Below are 23,884 nucleotides of genomic sequence, written 5' to 3'. Positions count from 1 at the left end.
ATGCTATTGTCAGTTCTAATTGGGTTTGTTTGGGATATTCTATTTAATTTTTTTTAAAAAAACTTTTGTATTATGTGTTTCTTTTAATGTTGTACGCCGCCCTGAGTCCTTGGGAGAAGGTCGGCATATAAATCCAATAAATCCAAATCCAATCCAATCCAAGAGTTATTTTGCAGTTGGAGTAAATGGTGAAAGATAGATAAAATTATGAGTTATTTTCAAAGTAACTTAACAAAAAAAAAGAAAGAAAAAAAAACATAAGAAATATTGGATATCATATAGACATTTTTGCATTGCAAACTAGTTAATAATATAAAGCGATATAAATCTTCCATCTATGCAGTGAGAAATTATGTTAAATCTTCTAAGCCAGTGTTTCTCAACCTTGGCAACTTGAAGATGTCCGGACTTCAACTCCCAGAATTCCCCAGCCAGCGAATGCTGGCGGGGGAATTCTGGGAGTTGAAGTCCGGACATCTTCAAGTTGCCAAGGTTGAGAAACACTGTTCTAAGCAATTCTCTTTGTTCTTTGTAAGAACTTGCAGTTTGGGTATTTCTGTCTCTATTTCTTTCTGTATTTTTTCTTCAATTTTTCTGCTTCAACCATTTCAACCGACATGCTTGTCAACTGAAGCCTCATTTCATGGCCTCAGTTCACTATAAAATTGAATAAGCCTCAATATCAAAACCCAATCTATGACCCAACCAGGCCCAAATATGATTAGTTGATCGTAATCCCAGAAATAAACTACAATACCCTGTCTACTATATATCAAACTTAGCTATTACCAGAACCTTAATGGAAATACATAAAAACTTTCCAACAGACCTTAGGTTGATACTTTACTAGGTACACATTGTAGGTAGAGGTAATTGATAAAATACAAGACCCATAATGTTTTGAAAATATACTACTTGTATCATTCCTTTCCCATTCCAAAAATTCTTACTTATACAAAGAAAATATTTATTTGTGATTAACTTTGGAACACCTCTTCATACCTAGATTCATCTTGGAATTATATTCATTTTTCATAACATTAATTTTAACCCATATACTGCATGGAATTTTGTTCCGACTACTAATATCTAAGCAATGTTCCATAAAACTTAACATTTAATTTCAGATCAAAAGAATTTATTTTGAGTTTACTGGACAAAGAAAGTATTTGAAAAGATGGACATCAGATTTTCTCTAATGATCATGTACAAAATTTTGAGGTGTTGCAAACATGTTTTGGCCATATGAAACATTGACTTCCTTTTGAAATAATATTTTAATATACATAAATATATTTATGGGGAAGTTTGGTAGTGTTACTGATGCAGATATTTTGTTCAATTATATCCCCAAAGTTGGAATTTGATCATTTGTGAAAAGTTATGGTTGTATTGAGCCTGTACTGAGGTATTGCTAAATGTTTTTGAGAAAGTGGAAAAGTACTGCTATTCCTCTGATTAAACATTATTTTAAAAGATGTGTGACTTTATCTACTAATTAAAAATAAGTCAATGTGTTTTTGTGCCGTAGATTTTATTATATTTCATAACTATACACAATCATTAATTATTTTTCCCTCAAGGTAGATTTAGAAAGTTTGACATGACATGTGACATATTGACATATTTCTCCCTTTTGTGAGTGCCGTTTTGTTTTTGTAGTTTTACTGGAATCTATTTCCTGGATTTATGTATTTTGTAATTTTTTTATTTATTTCTATAAAACGTTAAGGAATAAAAAGCAATATATTTTTAAATATATATGTATATAAAGCAGGAATTGATAACTGGGAAATTTAGAATAGTACTAAATGGGTAAGAGACTTATAATGCTATAACCTCCAGTCTTTTCTCCAATGTCAGAGTCCTTCGCCAAGGTGGCGCAGTGGTTAAATGCAGCACTGCAGGCTACTTCAGCTGACTGCAGTTCTGCAGTTCGGCTGTTCAAATCTCACCGGCTCAAAGGTTGACTCAGCCTTCCATCCTTACGAGGTGGGTAAAATGAGGACCCGGATAGTTGTTGGGGGCGATATGCTGACTCTGTAAACCGCTTAGAGAGGGCTGAAAGCCCTATGAAGCGGTATATAAGTCTAACTGCTATTGCTAAACTGTTATGCCTCATCTGCTTTCTAAACCTTGGGCATGACACCTACATAGCCAAAGACTCAAGATAGTTTATACTTTCTCTAACTTGTTGATTCAAGAGACATTTTCTTTAGCTTTGCAGATAAAATGCAAAGAGTTTGCTAAAGCAGTAGAAAAACAACTGAAAAGTGAAACTAACTCATGTCTATCTAAGTAATGGTTTCTACACTAGAGGATTCTGATTATAGTGACTATCTCACAAATCCTGAGAAAGTTGATCAATCATCATTTAATAATATAATTTTAGTAGTAAGAAAGGATATGGTGTGTAAAGCGCACTGTACTATAAAATATTACAATTTTTAGACCCACGGTTCTTAATTTAATCCTTTTAGTTTCTTATGTCTTGATGTTGGAGAGTTAATTTTATTCTTGCTGTTCTGAATTTAACTGATTGTGCAGTCTTAACTTAAAACTATGTACCACTTTACATTTGTTATCGACTCATTGTGATATTATAAATACTAGAAACATCTGTATCGCTTGCTTCTAAAATCTACTTAAATTTTGTTTCACAGGAAGGAATGAGGAATGAGTTGACTCCTCATGATGTAGTGACAAGAGAGTTATATTTCCTTTTCTAAATTCACCTGACCTTTAAATGCTTTGTAAACTGCATCACACTCTTTCCTAATGTAAGGATAGTAAGTGACACACTTTTTCTTCAATAATAGCAATAGCAATAGCAGTAGACTTATATACCGCTTCATAGGCCTTTCAGGCCTCTCTAAGCGGTTTACAGAGAGTCAGCATATTGCCCCCAACAATCCGGGTCCTCATTTTACCCACCTCGGAAGGATGGAAGGCTGAGTCAACCCTGAGCCGGTGAGATTTGAACCGCTGAACTGCTGATCTAGCAGTAGCCTGCAGTGCTGCATTTAACCACTGCACCACCTTGGCTCTTATAACAGAGAAGACAAGTAGGCAAATTCTTTCTTTATTAATACACTATTACAACAATTTCTTAACTATTTCTATTTCCTTAAATCAATAAAAAAAACACCAAGCAATCTATTAAAGGCTTTCCCCTTAAATTTACTTTAAAATTATTAAAAGGTAATGCTCCTTACAAATATGACACTTTAATTCCATTCAGGCAATGGTAGAATAATATTTACATGCCAATTAAAGCCCAAACCTTTACAGATGGGTTTACTGTTGTTCCAAGTTCCGTCTTTGGTACAGCGGATTGTGGATGCTTCAACACGTTCCATCAGGTAGCCCGGATTGCACTGATAGGTTATTGTCTTATTAAATGAGAAATCGTTTCCAAACGGAATGCCGTTTGCCAATTCGCCTGGATCTCCACAACTGATCACTAGTTGGGAAACAGCAAGAAAGTTTTCTTTTTGAAGAAACAGTATCCCACAGCAAACATGCTTACATACATAATAGATATTGTCAGAAATCTGCTAGTACAACTGTGTTTACATTCATATTCAAGCAGCCCCATGCTGAAATGCAACCTTTAATCCAAGATTATTTTAAAACAGCCTCTCTGTGAATATGTCTAGGTAGTAGAGATGATTCCTGATGGGACGTAAATATAATCAGGGACCCCTGCCATGAAAATGGAACTTCTAACCTGTGTTACAGCAATCTCACTGATTTAAGAGCATAGATGGACTGAAAAATGGAAAGTTGGAATGAAGAACGAAACTACACTATTGAAAAGGATGTAAGGATCTAAATAAAACATAATGTAGATTACCTTTAGTAAAAAAAAACCAATACTAGTATACTAGACTGAAAACTGTGTGTGCCATTATATAATACTTGCAGGTAAGACCAACTTGTTTAAGATATTAATTTACATAATAACATAGATCTGCTTCTGGCAAAATAAATCTAATAGCAGAGTTTAATTTCTCCTCGACCTGTGACCACAATTGAACCCAGCATTTTTGTCGCTAAGTAAAACATTTGTTAATTGAATTAGTAATATTCATTCATAAGTAATATTCATAATATTCATTCATAAGTAATAGTTATTTATGACCTTTCTTGCCACAGTTGTTAAATGAATCACTGCAGTTGTTAAATTAGTACACCTGTAGTAAATTAGTAGTAAAACAAGTGATTTGGCTTGTCAGAAGGTCACCAAAGGTACCTTCTGACATAACGCCAGGACAGTGCAAATGTCATAAGTACGAATCAGTTGCCAGGTGTCTGAATTTTGATCACACAACCATGGGGAAGCCGCAGTAGCCGAATCAGTAGCCGAGGTGGCGCAGTGGTTAAATGCAGCACTGCAGGCTACTTCAGCTGACTGCAGATCTGCAGTTCGGCTGTTCAAATCTCACTGGCTCAGGGTTGACTCAGCCTTCCATCCTTCCAAGGTGGGTAAAATGAGGACCCGGATTGTTGTTGGGGGCGATATGCTGAGTCTGTAAACCGCTTAGAGAGGGCTGAAAGCCCTATGAAGCGGTATATAAGTCTAACTGCTATTGCTATTGCTATTTCTATTGCTATTGCTATTGCTAGTTGCAAAAAATGTAAAAAATGGCCATAAGTCACTTTTTTCAGTGCTGTTGTAACTTTAAACGGTCACTAAATGAACTGTTGTTAAGTCGAAGACTACCTATAAATGCAATCTATGTTTATGTGGCTTAGAGTAGAGAATATATAAAGCTAGAGCCATATAACATTGAGCATCTAAGCCAGTGTTTCTCAACCTTAGCAACTTGAAGATGTCCGGACTTCAACTCCCAGAGTTCCCCAGCCAGCAAATGCTGGCTGGGGAACTCTGGGAGTTGAAGTCCGGACATCTTCAAGTTGCCAAGGTTGAGAAACGCTGATCTAAGCAAACTCACTAAATTTTATGTGGTTCTATTGGGAGTTCCATCCAAGTGAACATGGTAACAAACTTAATCTATTATGCTTTCTTTTTCATGCAAATGTAAATATTGAAGTATATTGTTAACGGGGTATCAATATTCAACCTGTACAATCCGGGGCACTGCCAGTCCATGTCCCATTGGCTGTACAATGACGAGTTGTCAGGCCAGAAGTCTTGTAACCTTCCCAACATGCATAGATGACTGAGCTGGAGAACGAAATCCCATCACTATAGATTATCTTGCCATTGGATGGTGTTCCAGGATTTCCACAAGATACAGCTGTCAGAAGTGAAGAAGGACAAGCAAAGGAAAATAAACTTATTTTCTATTAGAAATGCATACATTTAAAAAGATGAAAATCAATTATTTTCTATTGTTTGCAGTCATTAATGGATCTATGGCAGTGTTTCTCAACCTTGGCAACTTGAAGATGTCCGGACTTCAACTCCCAGAATTCCCCAGCCAGCATTTGCTTACAATCGCTTACAGCATTCGCTGGCTGGGGAATTCTGGGAGTTGAAGTCCAGACATCTTCAAGTTGCCAAGGTTGAGAAAGACTGATCTATGGTATACATGAATAAAAATAATGTTGGACTAATATAATAATTGGGCTAATTGGGATTGGGCTAATATAATCATAATAACTAATTAGTTACAGATGAAATTCTGGGAGTTGAAGTCCAGACATCTTCAAGTTGCCAAGGTTGAGAAACACTGGTCTATGGTATACCTGAATAAAAATAATGTTCGGCTAATATAATCATTGGGCTAATTGGGATTGGGCTAATATAATCATAATAACTAATTAGTTATAGATGAAAGTGATCTTCTAAATAGATTTGAAAACATGAAGCACAAAGTTAAAAAAAATAACAGTGGGCTTTATTCAGAACACTAGAATATTTTCCATTTTTTAAAAAATTTACACACAAACACACACACACACACACACACACACAGCCACACATCCTGGTTTGGTTCCCAGGATATATCCTAGAAAAGCTTAAAGTAATTTTCCATTGTTGAATCAATACTCAGTGTTTAAGTTTGAAGAAACAATAGTTCTTATTAAAATAAACTCAGCTTCTTTGCAATGTTTTTTCCCCCCGCATGATTATTTTCAGACACACAGCAGCTTCTTTCTGATGCTGCATAACTCCTAATCAAACAATTTCCAATTTAGGAAGAGTTTCAACTCTAGTCTCTTGTCTCAAGAGTATGTTTCGTAATTGCCCCACCGATATTTCTGCTGTGGTGAAACAAATGACAGGAGGGAAGATACATTTTGTTCCCAATTATATTTGCTCTAAGAAAAGGCTAAAACAAAAATCATTTAACAACAAAGCTGAATCAAAAGGAAACATGCCAATGTTAGGGAGAAGGTTGGGGGAAGATTTGAAGAAACAAATCCATTCGAGAGAAATGGAAAATAGTTATCATGTGCACCCAAATGTAATTCTGGATTTTTCTTCTTTAATTAGTGGTGTCTGGAAATGATATATATTTTCACAAGAGACACTGCAATTCACACTATTGTACCACATGTGAAGATGTTCGGATACATGGTATTTAACTACTACATATCAATTCAACAGATGAAGGAACAGAAGGATATTTTATTGATAGAAAAGAAGTTATAAGAAGATGGATTGCTGACCCGAAAAGGAGAACAGGTGCTTGTAATAAATTAAAATAAAAGAAGGTCATAATCACTGAGGTGGCACAGTGGTTAGAGTGCAGCACTGCAGGCTACTTCAGCTGACTGCAGTTCTGCAGTTCGGCTGTTCAAATCTCACTGCCTCAAGGTTGACTCAGCCTTCCATCCTTCCGAGGTGGGTAAAATGAGGACCCGGATTGATGTTGGGGGCAATATGCTGACTCTGTAAACCGCTTAGAGAGGGCTGAAAGCCCTATGAAGCGGTATATAAGTCTAACTGCTATTGCTATTGCTATTGCTATTTCTATATGTGGGATGAATGTATACTAATATACTTTTGGGAAGAGGAAAGAAAGGTGAGTGAAGGACAAAATCTGAATCCAGAACAAAAAGTTCTCTTCCGCTCACATTTCTATTAATTGTCCTTAGCATTCTCTTTCACTACCTTAAGGCAAATACTTTAGCAATGCCCATCAGCAATGTTAATTAGACAACATTTGTTTTTTCATTTATCCATACCAGCAATTTGCAGCTACATTCAAATTGTAAAGCCTTGCTTGGAATAGTGCGACTACTGGTTGTCTTTTGTCTTCCTAGCTTGAAAGGCTGCAAGTTTGAGAACATACTACACTGGTTCATTCGGAAACTTTCCTTCGATTAACAAACAAGAAGAAACGTAGTACAGGTAGTCCTTGCTTAATGGCCACAGTTGGGACCAGAAATTCTATTACTAAGTGACATGGTTGTTCAGCAAGACATCTACTGCATGATTTCTCTGAAGCTGGCTCTGAAGCGCACAAATGGTGACCACAAGACCTCAGTGATCATAAAGACCCACTGGCTGTGAATCAAGCCATCTCACTGTGGGACAACTCACTAGGACAATTCGATGCTGATTGGCTGGCAGGTTGTTGGGACTCCACACTTGGCTCACCCCAATCTCAAGGACTTCTAACTTGAGAAGGCTTAAACCATAAGCAAGACAAGGCCTGCTACAATTTACTTGTCCTTCTCTTAAATTATCCCACGTTAAATTGCTCCATGGAGAGGAGATTTTCTCTGCTACCCCCTATCTGCTTCAGAGTCCTCTTCCCCAATTTTATCAACCAAGGTTTTATTTGCTATGGGACAGGGGGCAGCAGATAGATTGCATTAGATTTCAACCTTTATCTCTATGTCCTCATACCACACACACACACAGAGACACACACAGACACAGAGAGAGGGAGGGAAGGAGAGGGAGGGAGGGAGGGAGGGAGGGAGGGAGAGGGGAGAGAGAGAGAGAGGGAGGGAGGGAGAGGGGAGAGAGAGAGAGAGAGAGAGAGAGAGAGAGGAAGAGAGAGAGAGAGAGAGGAAGAGAGAGAGAGAGAGAGGAAGAGAGAGAGAGAGAGAGAGAGAGAGAGAGAGAGAGAGAGAGAGAGAGAGAGAGAGAGAGAGAGAGAGAGAGAGAGACTAAGTAAAACATTGATTAATTTGAGACATAAAAAAGAGTAAATTTAGAAAAAAATATTTAGGTAGCCTAGAACTGGTTTGTTTGTTTCTTTCTTTCTTTCTTTCTTTCTTTCTTTCTTCCTTCCTTCCTTCCTTCCTTCCTTCCTTCCTTCCTTCCTTCCTTTCTTTCTTGCAGAGATGCAAATATATTTGGAGGGAAAATCTCTCTCACTGTAACAGTAAACTCTTATCTCCCTGACAGTCAAAAAAAAAATATGAGAGTGGACCAGTATGAAAAGGAGAAGAAAAAAAATTCTTATTTTACAATTAATGTAAAATTGAGTGTGTTCAGAAGAGAACAGGTGGTTTCCACTTATCCAGATCAAGAATCAGGTTAAGAGACTAAGACTATTTAAATATGATATTAAGAATATTTAAATATATTTGAAACTCTATTTTTGAGGAAACAGAGAGTACAGAAGTTTAATTCTACCCCCACTGCCAAAGAGGATTAGTATATTTTTACAAGCACATGAGTTGGAACTTGCTATTGCTACTACAAACCTTCACAGACTGGCTGCAATCCAGACCAAGATCCATTGAGAAGACATGTTCTTTCTGGGGAACCTCTCAACTGATAGCCCATTTCGCAGGAGAAACGTATTAGGCTTTTGACCTTGAACTCATCGCCGAGTCTAGACCCGTGAGAGGGCATTCCAGGGTCATCACAATATCCTGGATTGTTTCCTAAAAATGATGAACAGAATTACATTTAAAGTTGGGATGTGCACACTGTTTCAGACTCATCTTATTCTGGACCACTGTAGTAACAGATGTTTTACGCCTTGATTCCAATATCGAGGCTCACTTTGACTTGCAATCACACACAAACATGTTGGAAACATTAGCTTTGTTTTTAACTTTTTCAAAATAGACCAAATTAATAAATTCCCTACCTACCTATTGACTCACTGAACGATCTTTCAATTATCATGCCAATCATATAGCTCCCTTCGTATAAAATATAAATTTCTAGTGCCTGACAGATTTTATATTAGAAAGTATTATATCATTATTTCCGTCTCACTCCTCTGCGTGGTCTGTGTCTTCCTCAATCATGAATCCTCTACCGGAGGCCTCAGAATTTATGTTCTGAACAGTATCTTAGCTACTCCTGGCACTGCACTCTTCTGGACAGAGATCTCTGATGTCAACCCTGGGATGTGTTGGAGCCACTCACCCAGCTATGAGTCTCATAGCAGCCATTTTTGTTAAATAAAATAATGAAACTTCTGCTAAAAATAGCAAATGAACATTAGAAATATGTTAGAAGCTCACAATTAATCCATCACAAAATTACCTGAGCAATGGGGGAGGGTCCCACTCCAGCGGCTGTTTTCTTGGCACACTCTACTAGAGTTTCCCAAGAGAGTTTGCCTTTCTGCGCATGAATACTGAACAACAGATCCAAATGTAAATTTATCTCCTGATAGAATTGCATTTGTTGGCACTCCAGGATGTCCACAAGATATTGCTATGATGAACAAAAGAAAATATTGCAATTGTTCATTTGTCGAAGAACAGTAGCAGAGTTTTTAAAAGTTTATAATTATTAAGTCAGTTCATAAAGTGAAAATGAACAGATGAGAGAACTTGGGTTCACACACACATACACACACACACACATGTACGCATGTATGTTCGAATGTATGTTTTCGTAGATTTTCATGGGTACAGGTATGCAGGACTTGGTGTATTCATGTCTTTTCCCGTGTAATCTTACATGGGAAAAGACCCGAATACGCCAAGACCTGCATATACATACATACATACATACATACATACATACATACATACATACATTCATTCATTCATTCATTCATTCATTCATTCATTCATTCATTCATTCATTCATTCATTCATTCACCTCTAGGCCACTCCTATCCACATTATTTGTATGCAGTCAGTGAACAATTTCCCATAAAAGTTTACTCTTACTTGGGTATTGTCTATGAATGTCCTTACTAACTTACTGTTCTAAATAAAGTGAGTGAGAAAACCTGTATGAAGTAAAAAAATAAAACAAAGTTTGTCCCACAGTGAATTTGCTGTAAGAATAGCTCGCACGCATCCCTATGATAAGTGAGATTTCTGGCCTTCTGATGAAAAAAAAATAGAATCAGTTGATACTTACGCAAACATTTGGGTAATGATCTGTCCCATAAACCATTGGCTTTACATGTTACAGTGGAAGATCCTAGTAGATAGAACCCCTTCTTACAGTGGTAAATCACGCTGCTTCCATACTTGAAAGATTCAGGGAAATTCTGTTGTCCGTGACGAATAGAATTTTCTACAAAGCCCGGATCTGAACAGTTCACCACTGTAAAATCAGAGAGAAGTTTGAAGATTCAGAAAACTAGTATACTATGCACCTTTGCTCCAATTTTTTTATTTTAATGCCGTCTTCCTTCCCTCCCTCCCTTCCTCTCTTCCCATTGCAATCAAAATGCTTTCTTTGGTTTGTGATGTAATAGCCCATTAATACCTTTCAGTTGTGTATATAAGTGACAACAAGTTACACATTTTTTTCATCTTGTTCCAGGATTGTAATCTGTGTTTTAAGATATTGGGAGTCAATCTTTGCATGGAAGAAGAATAAGGGTATATCATTTGTGACTTCCAAAATGATTTTTGAGAAAATATTTTGAAACAAAAACTTGGTCCTTTTTTGGATTTTTTTTAAAGTGTGTGTCTGTGTGGGGGGGGTGTTAATAAAATGAGTGTGTTTCTAAATATCCTAATGTTTAAAATTATAACTAAAAGAAAACCTTTCCTTGTACAATACTATATGAATAAGATAAGTGATACAGTGGATTTTTATTATGTTTCTCAGATGACTGTGTACTTTGCAGAATAGATTATGAGTCTATCATTTAAAGATTTCAGTAGGCATCGGGTCTCACTGTGACAGAGCTGCTAATATATGCAAAATATAAGGGGGAAAATCAAAGCCTTAATATTTAATGACATGAATAGGACTACGCAAATCCATCTTCAGAAAATGCTTTCCTACTTGAAATCTTGGACTGATTTTAAGAAAACTGCATTTCATAAAGTAATACACTAATAGAGTAGAGTAATACACTAATCCCTATTGTAAGTGACTCACCATGGCAAGTGGGTAAAGAGCTGCTCCATTGTCCATTGCTTCTGCACTGCGCTCGGGAGGCACCCTGGAGTAAATATCCTGTAGTGCAGGTGAAGTTAACAACATCGTTCAAGTTGAATTCACTGCCATTGGTCACGCCATGCAAAGGATTTCCTGGATGGCCACATGTGATTGCTGTTGAAAGTAAGTTCAGAGTATCTTGTAAACCTAAAATTTGTCTTCAGGATAAATTCTATGCTGTCATGTTACAAACATGTGAATGGAGAGAGTAAGTCAAAAACATATGAAAACTATAAGCACATTTGATATTTTGGGAAGATGTTGTGATTCATCTCAAGACATACAGTAGTTGTTACAGGGAAATTCCAAAATTAACTGCTACAGCATACACAAAAGGGTATAGATATCTAGAAGATAAATTGATGAGCTTGTTTCTCAAAGATCCCTTCTATCCTCATAGGAAATTCCTTGCTCTTTCAGTTTATTTTTTTATTTTTTTATCTTTTTTTAGTGGGTAAAAGAGCTCATTTTGCCACAAATTACTGGACTGCAGCTGCTGTTTTTTTTTTTTCATTTTTGAAATATATTTTTAAATGAATAATAATTGTTGGTTTCCACCAAAGTCATGGAATGTGATTTTTCTACTTGTGCAACTTGTTTTCTCTTTCCACTGAACCCACTTTTTTTAGTTCATATTTTTTTATTAAAACTTTTATACAAGGAGATTAAAAACTACCATATTTTTCAGAGTATAAGATGCACTGGAGTATAAGACACACCAAGGTTTTGAAGAGGCAAATTTTAGAAAGAAGTAGGTATGTAGATAGAGGGATAGAGAGGGAGAGAAAGAGAGAGAAATACAGTAGGTAGGTAGGGAGAGAGAGAAAGAGAGAGAGTAGTTAGGTAGGTAGGTAGGTAGATAGGTGGGTAGGTAGATAAAGGGATAGAGAGAGAGGGAGAAATAGAGAGAGAGAAAGAGAAATACAGTAGGTAGGTAGGGAGAGAGAGACTGTGTGTAGGTAGGTAGATAAAGGGATAGAGAGGGAGAGAAAGAGAAATACAATAGGTAGGTAGGGAGAGAGAGAGAGTGAGTAGGTAGGTAGATAGAGGGAGGGAGGGAGAGAGAGAGAAAAAAATACATTAGATAGGTAGGGAGAGAGAGAGAGAATAGTTAGGTAGGTAGGTAGATAAAGGGAGTAAGAGACATAGAGATAGAGAGATAAATACAGTAGGGAGGGAGGGAGTGTGTGTGTGTGTAGGTAGGAAGGAAGGTAGAGGGATAGAGAGAGAGAAATAGAGATAGAGAGAAATACAATAGATGGGTAGGTGTTTCTGCTGGCACAGCACTTGATCAATGGAATTCTCATCAATCAGTTAAAGAGCGTTCCAAAAGGAAAAAAAAGTTTTTGCACTCTGCAAATCTCCCAAAAACGGGCCCATTTTTTTAAAAAAAAGGCAGGAATAGCCTTGTGGGGGGGACTTTAGAGTGCTGCTGGGTGCTGGGGAGGCAAAAATGGCCCAATTTTTGCTCATTTCTGCCCTCCCCAGTCCCCAGGAGATCTCTGAAAGCCTCCATAAGGGTATGCATGGCCATTTTGGTGAAGGTGCGGGGCTTCAGGAAGCAAAAATGCTATATTCAGTATATAAGACACACCCAGATTTTCAGCCTTTTTTTTTTGAGGAAAAAAGGTGCGTCTTATACTTCAAAAAATATGGTAGTACAAAATAATATAAAGTAATAAGAAGAAATAATGATAAGAAAACTAGAAAAGAAAGAAGAAAAGTTATAAAGAGGTGGTTCCAATATTCTTCACAGCAGCTTGTGAGTGCAGGTATATTTTAACCTCTTTCTCTGACATTACATCATATTGCATCTTTCTACAATAGCACTTCGATCAGTGGTGGGTACCTACCGTTTTGGACCGGTTCAGGCGAACCGGTAGTGATTTGGCGACCTGGAACCGGCAGTGACCCAGGCCTGCCATACCCCAGAACAGGTTCTCCAGGTGGCGCCATTGAAGCTGCCATCTTGTTTTTCAGTTCTGCGCATACACAGAACAATTGTAATTGCACTGCGCATGCGCACTTGAAGCACGCACACAAGCGTGCCGGCAATACTGCCTGCTGGAACCCAGCCCTGATTTAGACTTATATACTGCTTTACAGTGTTTTACAGTGCTCTCTAAGCGGTCTATGCTTTCCAATCATCAAAACCGTAAATCACAAGATTTTTCATTTTTACTTTAAAAAATCCATAGGAGGCTTCCAGTCTCTGTTGCAAACTCTTAACCACTGGAAGATATTCCAGAGTATTTCACAACTCCTGAGGTCAGATCGAAGGAATATGCAGGAAGAGGGGACGATATAAGAGCCGAGGTGGCGCAGTGGTTAGGGTGCAGTACTGCAGGCCACTTCAGCTGACTGTTATCTGCAGTTCAGCGGTTCTAATCTCACCGGCTCAAGGTTGACTCAGCCTTCCATCCTTCCGAGGTGGGTAAAATGAGGACCCGTATTGTTGTTGGGGGCAATATGCTGACTCTGTAAACCACTTAGAGAGGGCTGAAAGCCCTATGAAGCGGTATATAAGGCTAACTGCTATTGCTATCTATCTATCTATCTATCTATCTATCTATCTATCTATCTATCTATCTATCTATCTATCTATCTATCCTCTATATCTATCTATCCTACCTATTTATCTATCATCTATCATCTATCATCTATCATCTATCATCTATCATCTATCATCTATCATCTATCTATCTATCTATCTATCTATCTATCTATCTATCTATCTATCTATCTATCTATCTATCTATCTATCTATCATCTATCTAATCTTCTTATCCTATCTATCAGCCATCTGTCTTTCTCTGTCTCTCTACCTATCATCCATCATCCCCCCCCTCTCTCTCTCTCTATCTATCTATCTATCTATCTATCTATCTATCTATCTATCTATCATCTATCTACCTATCTGGGTAAAATGAAGACCCAGATTGTTGGGGGCAATATGCTGACTCTGTAAACCGCTTAGAGAGGGCTAAAAGCCCTATGACGCGGTATATAAGTCTAACTGCTATTGCTATAATGTGCCCATGGTGTCTGCTTTCCTGCTAGGATGATACAATTTGGTATAATTCTAGTCATTTTAGCCATTGATCAAATTGATAAAATGGAAACATAAATAACACCTTGCCAGATGACACTGTGTTGCTAGGCCAGCATTTTCATTTGTCGGTCCAAAAGTATAATAATCATCAGTGATCACCTCCCCACCCCCCTGCCTTTTCCCTTCATTTATTCTTTTATAACATCAATCCGATACTTGGAGGCATATCGCTTTGCATACGTTTATTCCAATCTTAGCTATTATAACTGATAGCTATTGAAAAATCAATTGTCTTGAATAATCTGCATTGGGCGGTAATAAGACGGTAAGGATGTTGCTACCTGACATGCTCTTCACCAGTAATCCTATAATTTGAAAAAAAAATTGCCAGAACAGATTATATGTGAAATGGTGTTATAATATAAAATTAAGACTGTCAGTAAAAATTGCAATAGTGAAGACAGTTGTGCTTGGATTAATGTCCTTTTCGGCAAATGCATATTCTACTCAGTCAAGTCCTGTTTACACCCCTCATTACCCTTGACAGATGCTGTTTTTGTTATGCTTTTTAGAAACAAAAGGTCTTAGACCTTGTGTCTAGCCTTACCACATCATCATTACTATTGTCACACGTTGCCAACCTCTTGACAGATCAACACTCTGCAACTGTTGTATTGGAAAGTCAGGGGGAAAAAATCCATGATTTTTTTATTCTGTAGTTCTTTCACTGCCCATAAAAGAAATTATTGTTTTACAAGAATAGCTGTGTGTTTGTTATGTGATCTATCAAGATTCATGATTGAGTGACATAGAAATTGATCAAATAAAGATTGTGGCTCACAATAATTACAATTATCATTCATATAAAATAATATCCTTACTTCTATTGCATATTAATATAATTATTATAAATAAAGCATTCCTGATGTATATGCCACATACAGACAGGCCAAATCTATGCAGTTGCATTAAATACTTTGAATAAATGAATAACTTCCAAATCAGATGATTATGCATCTTCATGATGAGAAATAAATATCAAATTCTTAAAGTGTGCTACTTTAACAGCTACATATTAAAAGTGAATTATATTCTGTCAAATGTGTCTATTGTTCACTTTGCAATAAAATTCTTTGAGACACTGTGAATAACAATATGGAGCATTTCACCAAAGAGGTTACAACATATAAACTGTTTATATGTAACATTCACCTAAAAGTTAAATGTCTTCTCTTTTTCTCTGACTTTACTTGTTTTAGGTAGTCCTCAACTTACAACCATCATTGAGCCAGAATTACAGTCATAAATTGTGCTGGTTATTAAGTGCATTGTCATCATGTGATCATGCCTAATTTTATGACTTTTTTTTGTGGTGATTGTTAAGTGAAAGCAATGATTGTAAGCAAATCCATTGTCTGCAATGGGCATTTATTGCCAGAAACTGGAAGTAAATGTCAGCTTCCAGCAAAATAACCATCAATCTCTGTCATGTGACCACAGGTTGTAAGTAACTTCAAAGAACCGTTAAATTAACTTCAAACAGACCTGTTATAAATTGAGATTAACTGTATGTCCTATTATCCCTATATAGTCCAACGAAGGAGTGATGGGGATACTGAAGAGAGCACATACAATTTAAGATTTGAACTGGCTTTTTTATTTGAAATTAATATAATACAGTATCAGGGCTGCTTGTCACTCTTTATTCTATTTTGAACTATGAAATTGTTTGCAGAACACCGTGGGAACTGGGTTTTCATGGCATAGTCTTATATGAGAGATGAAAACACTTCTCAGCTAGGCCTATGAAACAGAAGCAGTAAGTGTTGTGGCCCAGCAGGAGCCGTTGGAGCTGCCACCAGACTCCGACAGCGAGAGGCCCTATGAGTCGGCTCTGGAGGATGTGGAGGACCCTGGACAGGGTTCCGACTCCAAGCAGGGCGCAGAGAGGCTGGTTGGCCACCAGGAGGCACCTGAGCCTTGGACCAGTAGGGAGGAGACAAGGGAGAGTGAGCCGGACACCAGTAGTGAGTTGTTCCTGGATGCACGCCATCGAAGAGCTAATAGGCGTCAGGAACAGTTGCGCAGTTACAGGAGGTAATTGCACAGCTGGTGGTCATTAGGCTCCTGTGCAGACTATAAAAAGACTATTTGTGCACAGGCCCTTCTTTGCAGAAGTCAACACAGGATTGAATGTCGGAGAACATTATTGTGAGCTTGGCAGGCTGGATTTCTGCCAAGCCTTATCTGTGCTGGATTGCTGCCCAAGCTTATCTGTGCTGGTTTGCTGCCAAGGACCTGTCTGTCTGTTAATTAAATGCCATAACTTATCTTTGACTCGGATTGTGCTTTGGGTGTGGAACGAGGGGGGTCAGAACAAGTAGCTATCAATGAATATTATTGCATCCATGTAGTATAATCCTATCAATGCTTCCTCTTGCACTTGTGACCCTCATTTGTGTGCAAAGGATTATATCTTATCATTATTACCTAGCTATGTGCTTAGGACATATCAGAGGAAAAGTATCACTTACGGACACAAACCGGAGTTTGGCCAGACCACTTGTGATCTTGTAAGCATATCCGAACAGATGTGCCAACCAGTCGAAAACCAGGATTGCATTGGTAGACCACAGTATCACGGTAACTGAAGCCATCACCACTAATGTGGCCATTGACAATTGGATCCGGAGAACCACAGTGTCCGGCTAAAATAAGAAGGGAATAAAAAAAAATAAACAATAAATTTGTACATATGCTGAGACACAGATGTAAAAAAATAAACAATAAATTTGTACATATGCTGAGACACAGATGTAAAAGCCACACAGAAATTGGTAACAGTATTTTTTTTAAAAGGCAGCCTTGTCTCTTCGCTGTGCAATAAATCTAACAAAATGTTGGTGATGAGTTATTTAGTTCTTCATTTACAATGTTTTTCCTTTACCAATATGCATTTGTCATAAAAAAAGAAGGTTTGGTAACTTTATATAGATAGTTAAGACTAATTTTGTTTAGTAACAAGGACATTTATAAAATCCATTTCGAATACCTATTTATACCTTAAGAAACTCAAGGAGGTATAAATAACACTTTTTCCTTTAATTTTCTATCACAGAATGGTTTACCTGAGAAAGATTGATTGCCCTAAAGATATCAGATGAGCTTCCAAGATTGGAGATGGACTTTAATCTGGAATTTTCCTATTTTACTATTGTTCCACAACCCATTAGCCATTAATCCATGTTCTTTGGAAAGGGACCAATTTGGAAAAATAAAAAGTAAACCTGTATCGAAATTAACAATCATCATATGCCTCTTGACACGTGGCTTTATGGAAGCAAGGCATAAGACATTTAAATTAGAGCCAAGGTGGCGCAGTGGTTAAATGCAGCACTGCAGGCTACTGCTAGATCAGCAGGTCAGCGGTTCAAATCTCACCGGCTCAGGGTTGACTCAGCCTTCCCTCCTTCCGAGGTGGGTAAAATGAGGACCCAGATTGTTGGGGGCAATACGCTGACTCTCTGTAAACCGCTTAGAGAGGCCTGAAAGGCCTATGAAGTCTACTGCTATTGCTATTGCTATTGCTATTGCTAAATTGTTTTAAATCTAGTATTTCTGTAGATTTAAGTCTTCATTCAGGGTTAAGCTAACTCAAAATATATTTTGATGTATTTTGAAAGGAAAAGTTAGGAAGCATAGCCATTAGCAAATTGATTCATTTCAGTTACACATCATAGCATTTGGTAGATACACTAATTTCCTTTCAGTTTGAATTTGATGGGATTAAACATCTAAATAGTCTAGGGATTCAAGAATCAAAGCCAATACAGCAAAGGATATGTAAATTTTAATCAAGACGAATTACACCTTAAGTATTTTAAGCAGTCTACATATAAACAATGCTTTCAGGGGACATAAAAAAAATATCCACTTATTTAAGCTTAAGGTCAGCAGTATTTTATATGACATTATACTTTAACTCAAATCATATACTACTGAAATTCTCTTTTCAGAGATCTGCAAAAAATACATTGCCTTTCACAGATCATAAACATCATACATGATTTTGCCATAATATAAAAATGAATCTGCTAATTGAAATGTATTATTCTATTGAGTGAAGACTGTTGAGCTTCAAAGAAAATATAGAAGGAGGAATTAAATAATGCAGTCAATCTTAAAATGTAGGAAAAAGAGAGCAGAAATTTAAAACTAAAATGAAGGTGACTTATAAGATTTTCCTTATTTGAATTACTTCCCAGGTTTTGGAGTTCTGGATTAATTGATATTGTAACAGGCAGAGGAATCCCTTATTCCAACTCCTTTCCCCTCATCACTAATCCACACTGATAAAACATTAGGGGAGGATTAAAAAAAAGGAAGGAAGGAAAGTATTTTGTGAACTATTTTATTAACTGTAATTAATATGTTTGCATAATATAATATAAAAGTCAGGGTTTCTTTTTGATTTTTCACATGACACCTTCAAATGGATTCTATTGGTCCTGTATTGAGAGAAAGAGATTTAGCTATGAAATCTGTGCAGGGTTTCTGTGATTCACATGCTTGAATTAAATTGTGATGACTATCATTAATTTTTCATAGTACATTAGTATTTTTTAAAAGGGCAGAATTTTTTAAAAAACAGCCATTTAGTTATAATATGCCTATCACAATGACAAATCACTGATTTATGAAGTTCAATTTGGAAATGAACATTTAAACTGATATTCTGACATGAAATAATTTTGTTCACTGACTATGATATTATAATGTACAGATTTTAGAAGATGCCAGCTTCAGTGATTAAAATAATCAGAGACTCTTTTCTCTGTGCCTTTTTTTATTTTGTGTAGTATTGTTTGATAGAAACTGCTAATTCATCTATAATAAATCCAGTTAAATTAAGAATTAACATCTTTGCTTGATGCCCCCCCTTTTAAAAAAAAATAGTCATAAATGATCCACTGAAGCTATTTTGCTTTGCAGGTGAATAGAACTGATTAATTAGGGAAATTAATTCACTTCCAAATTCTATTTCCAATAATAATTGGCTTGGAAAATATATTTTCTACTCAATGAGGTTCTTTAAAATTATTCAATGATAGCAAAGCTAGTGAAGTTTTATTGTATTTCAGGCCTTCCTTCAAGCTTCAATGAAAGGAGAGAATTATACAGCACTGTAGATAGATGCATGACACGAAATAAACACACAAACCTCTTCCATTTATTAGCAGCAGAATTTCATTCTTTTCCACAATCTCCAATTTAGAAGACTATATTTAGAACATGTAGCATTATGGCCTCATAATTGGATTTACTGAATTTCTTTTAGGAATGAATCCAAATTGAACTAGAGAATTATAACACTGAATGTTGCCTTTTAACTAATAATGCAATCAATATTTTTAATCCTAACTTGATCATGCAATAAACCTATATTTCATGATTATTTGTTGAAATTCTTTCTTCAAAAATCTATATCATCAGACTTTTTCCAGTGTTTGAGATAACAGTAGGTAATAGATACATTTTCTTTCACAGATCTGAACGAATTCATCTCCACTCTCCAACAGCAGTAGTGTTAGTCATGGAAAACAGAAAATTGGCTATAGATGCTTTGGGATTATAAAATAGAGACAGATAACCCCAAAAAGCTGAAAATGGCAGGTTTAAGAAGCCATCACTGGACCAATTTCTGTCTAGTCTCAAACTTCACTTTTGGTGGAAGATTGTTGAGAAACTGGTTGGGCAACATACTCAAGGAATACTGATATGTAGATCTCTTTTCATCTGATTTCAGGCCAGGAAACACTATGGAGTCAGTATTAGTCACATCAATGGGTTTTGGTAGAGACAGGATGGGAATGGTGCATCCATCCTACTGCCCTTGGATCTCTTAATAGCTTTTAGCACTATCGATCATAATATCCTTATGATAGGACTCAGGACCCCAATTTCTTTTTGTTTAACACTATGGATCTGTAGAATGAGCTTCACAGTTGGTTTAGGTTCAGTTATCATCAGTATGTGGCCTACTGAATTAAGGTGGAGCCAGCTTGAGATTTGTCTCATGCTTTCTCTGCGTCCCAGTCTCATGCCTGCTTTACTTTCTGTGACTTTCTATGCATACCTTCTCCAAGGTGGCTCTCTACCTTACCCCAGTGTATGGAGCAGTGATGAAATTCATTTTTTTTTTACTACAGGTTCTGTAGACATGGCTTGGTGGGCATGGAAGGGGAGGGATACTGCAAAATCACAATTCCCTCCCCATGTCTTAGGGAAGGATATTGCAAAATCACCATTCCCACCACCACGCTGGGGCCAGACAGAGTCGGTATTTGCCGGTTCTCCAAATTACTCAAAATTTCCACTACCTGTTCTCCAGAACCTGTCGGAACCAGATGAATTTCACCCCTGGTCTGAAGTCTGGATGGGAGAAAACAGAGTCAGGCCACATTGCAGGTCTCTAATTGGTTTTACATAACCAGAGAGACTGAGAGAGTGGACACGCTTCAGATCTCTGATTTATTTGCAGTTAAGGAAGGTTGCCTTCCCTGTCACAGCCCCTGCCCTCGAGGACAGTGTCATCATGTTCTCCTCCCCTCCACACTCAAATTCATATGGCTTCCACCTTTAATGATGGTCACAAAGCTGTGGCATATATATGGCTTCCACCTTGGTCATGGCCAGAAACTCTTTTCTGAGGCCTTGGGGCAGCCTGGTAGTCCTGTAAATTGTTAGATTGTTTAGAATGTGTATCTCCTGGGTGCTTTTGTTCTGTTTCCTTTCTAAATTGTTTTTACTTGTCAAAGTAATCCATACATAGTCATTAGAGTTGGGGAGCCTCTATATTGGTAAATAAATATTTCTGTATATTCTGGGGCCCTTAATATCTATTGTACTTTTAAAATTATTTTTGCAAAATGTCTCGAACAACAAAAAATTTTATTAACTGCTGGTGTTGAAGCCATGAAGTTTGATCAATATTAGTCGGTCATCAATTGAATTGTGGCCAAAGACCTTGCTATTTATGAATTTGAAATTTTTTCAGAAATGTCTGCTATTTTTCTTAAGGATTTCATTGCCTTAAGCTGTGCTTAAGCAAAAAGTCCAAATCAGAGGTGGGTTGCCAATTTTTTTTACTATCAATTCGGGTGCGCTCCCCCACACGCATGGACTCGTGTGACGCTTCTGTGCATGTGCAGAAGCTTCTGTGTATGCATAGAATCTTTTGTGCATGCGCAGAAACATCTGGGCTGGTGGGTGGAGCCTCCCACCACTGCTACTACCAGTTCGGCCGATCCAGGCGGAACCAGGAGCAACCCATCTCTGGTCCACATGCTGAGAAATCCCAAATTTTAATGGAAACATCACTTCCTAAAAAAAAAAGTTCAATATAGAAAAACACCCTTCGGCCAAGATGTTCTATTTTTCAAATATTACAATGCAACTCTTTATAAATATTTACCAAGACACTGTGTTTCAGTTCCACTCCAAAGTCCATTTGCTAAGCATTCTCTCACATGAGACCCAACAAGTGTATATCCAGTGTTACAGGTAAAGATTGCTGTGGCTCCATAAATTGTCATAGTCCCAATCTTGTTTCCATTTGGTGGAGATTGAAGACTTGCACAAGAAATAACTGAAAAGGGAAAATATAGTAACTGCAGCATGGCAAACAACAAGGAGCTCATAAATTAGCAATGCATTGTTAATGCATTTGGAAATCTTAAGCAAACAAACAAAAAACAACTTTGGAACACTTTGACGTTCAATATCTATCTATCCAATATCTATCTATCTATCTATCTATCTATCTATCTATCTATCTATCTATCTATCTATCTATCTATCTATCTATCTATCTATCTATCTATCTTCTACCTTCTAGCTACTTAACTACCTACCCATCTATCATCTATCTATAGCAAAATTTAGAAAATATTAGAATCTTCGTGAGTTATTGGAGATAATTATCTTTAAACAGAACTGAACAATGTATGAATAAAGACTTCTTACCTTTACACATTGGTCTCTCATTAATATCACTCCAAGTTCCATTTGTTGTACACATTATGAGTCTCTGGCCCTCTAAACAATAACCAGGGCTGCAGGTCAACATGATTAGTGCGCCAAACTCATTCACTGACCCAGAAATCAGCCTCCAGATGACGTGGTCTGAAAGCCGACTTTCAATGCTGGGACAAATCACAGCTGTGAAAGAAGAAAAGTCCAGCATTAAGGTTTTGGTTTTTTTTGGAAATTATTTCTCAGAAGAGGAATCATTACCTGGATGCCAGTAGATTTTTTCCTTGTGAAATTGAGCATGCTATAAACATTATTCAGCTGCATGTTATAGTGCCCATCATGTTTCTTTTTTAAAAAAAAAAATACTAATAGGAGAAACTGCTTTTAAGTTTAGACATGGGAAATCGTAGCTATCCACAATTCTTGCAATGTTTCTTTTAATTTATTTTAGAAATAATTGTTCGTTTTAAAATTTAAAGCATGCTGTGATGAAGCAGTATTGTTCTTTGATGCATAGGATCACGGCCAAATTTATTCTTTCAGTGGAGACTGTAGAAAAGAGAAAATTCCTGCCTAATGAGTAATGCAGGTACAATTTTTAACAATGCGTTTATCTCATGAAATTTTAAACTGTACGCCAATTCCTTTAAAATGTTTTTTTTTAATATAATCTATTCAGTTCTTTGTACAAATTGGAATATGAAACCTTGTCTTTCTGATAGAATGGGGCACACGTCATCACTATTCCATTTCTACATTGAAGAAAAGTGGGATTGAGGTTCATATGCCTGTAAATATGGAGATAAACAATGCATAACAATGGCACAGAAGCCGATAAACAGAAGAACATTCAGAGGCGGAGAGAACAAAGTGCCTATGAAAATGGTGAATGTGATAAAGTATCATAAGGAGGGTCGGAAAGGAAAGATTGAAATGAAAATGGATTTTGAAGGACCTTTGCTGGGAACTGACACTATTTCGCTAATTAATTACTGTGTGGCTGTTTTTGATAAACTGCTCTTCTATTATTTTACAGTGGATATTTTACTGTATTTCTACTGATATATATATATGAATTTCTGCGGTTTTATTTTAATTATGACAGTGTAACCATAAAATAAATAAAACCAAGTGGCCTATCATCTTCTCTTTTGCAATATATATATATATATATATATATATATATATATATATATATATATATATATATATATATATATATATATATATATATATATATATATATATATATATATATATATATATATATATATATTGGACAGATGATGGAAGCAGTTAGCTTCCTCCCACAATTGGGGCTTACCAGGGGTTGTAAAAAATCTAATAGATACCTTTCACCCTGGCTTCGCTGATAAACGGATAACAGCCTGTGGCCTAATGGCTAAGATCTCTGCCTAGTATGCCTAGTGTGCAATATAGCCCAGGTTCAAATCCCAGTAAGGGTATGGCTAGCTGATGAGAGCTAAATAGCT

At 36.8% G+C, this 23,884-nt stretch overlaps 1 protein-coding gene across 1 annotated transcript in view; it reads right to left on the bottom strand.

Moving 5' to 3' along the window:
- Positions 1-23,884, bottom strand: part of CSMD1 (CUB and Sushi multiple domains 1) — a 1,072,234-nt gene that overhangs the window by 39,892 nt on the left and 1,008,458 nt on the right. The window contains exons 52-60 of the mRNA XM_087718982.1: positions 22,383-22,577; positions 21,832-22,005; positions 16,892-17,065; positions 11,246-11,419; positions 10,268-10,456; positions 9,434-9,607; positions 8,638-8,820; positions 5,088-5,264; positions 3,284-3,463 (exon numbers count right to left, since the gene is read on the bottom strand). Of these exons, the coding sequence (XP_087575108.1) occupies positions 3,284-3,463; positions 5,088-5,264; positions 8,638-8,820; positions 9,434-9,607; positions 10,268-10,456; positions 11,246-11,419; positions 16,892-17,065; positions 21,832-22,005; positions 22,383-22,577 (1,620 nt within the window). The remainder of the gene's footprint in view (positions 1-3,283; positions 3,464-5,087; positions 5,265-8,637; positions 8,821-9,433; positions 9,608-10,267; positions 10,457-11,245; positions 11,420-16,891; positions 17,066-21,831; positions 22,006-22,382; positions 22,578-23,884) is intronic.

Source organism: Thamnophis sirtalis, unplaced genomic scaffold (genome assembly GCF_051295495.1).
Source record: "Thamnophis sirtalis isolate CommonGarterSnake01/CBP01778 unplaced genomic scaffold, rThaSir2_p1.2 scaffold_6, whole genome shotgun sequence".
In the NCBI taxonomy this organism is placed as follows: domain Eukaryota; kingdom Metazoa; phylum Chordata; class Lepidosauria; order Squamata; family Natricidae; genus Thamnophis; species Thamnophis sirtalis.
Note: the sequence above shows the minus strand (reverse complement) of the source record. Positions and strands in the feature narration are given on the sequence as shown.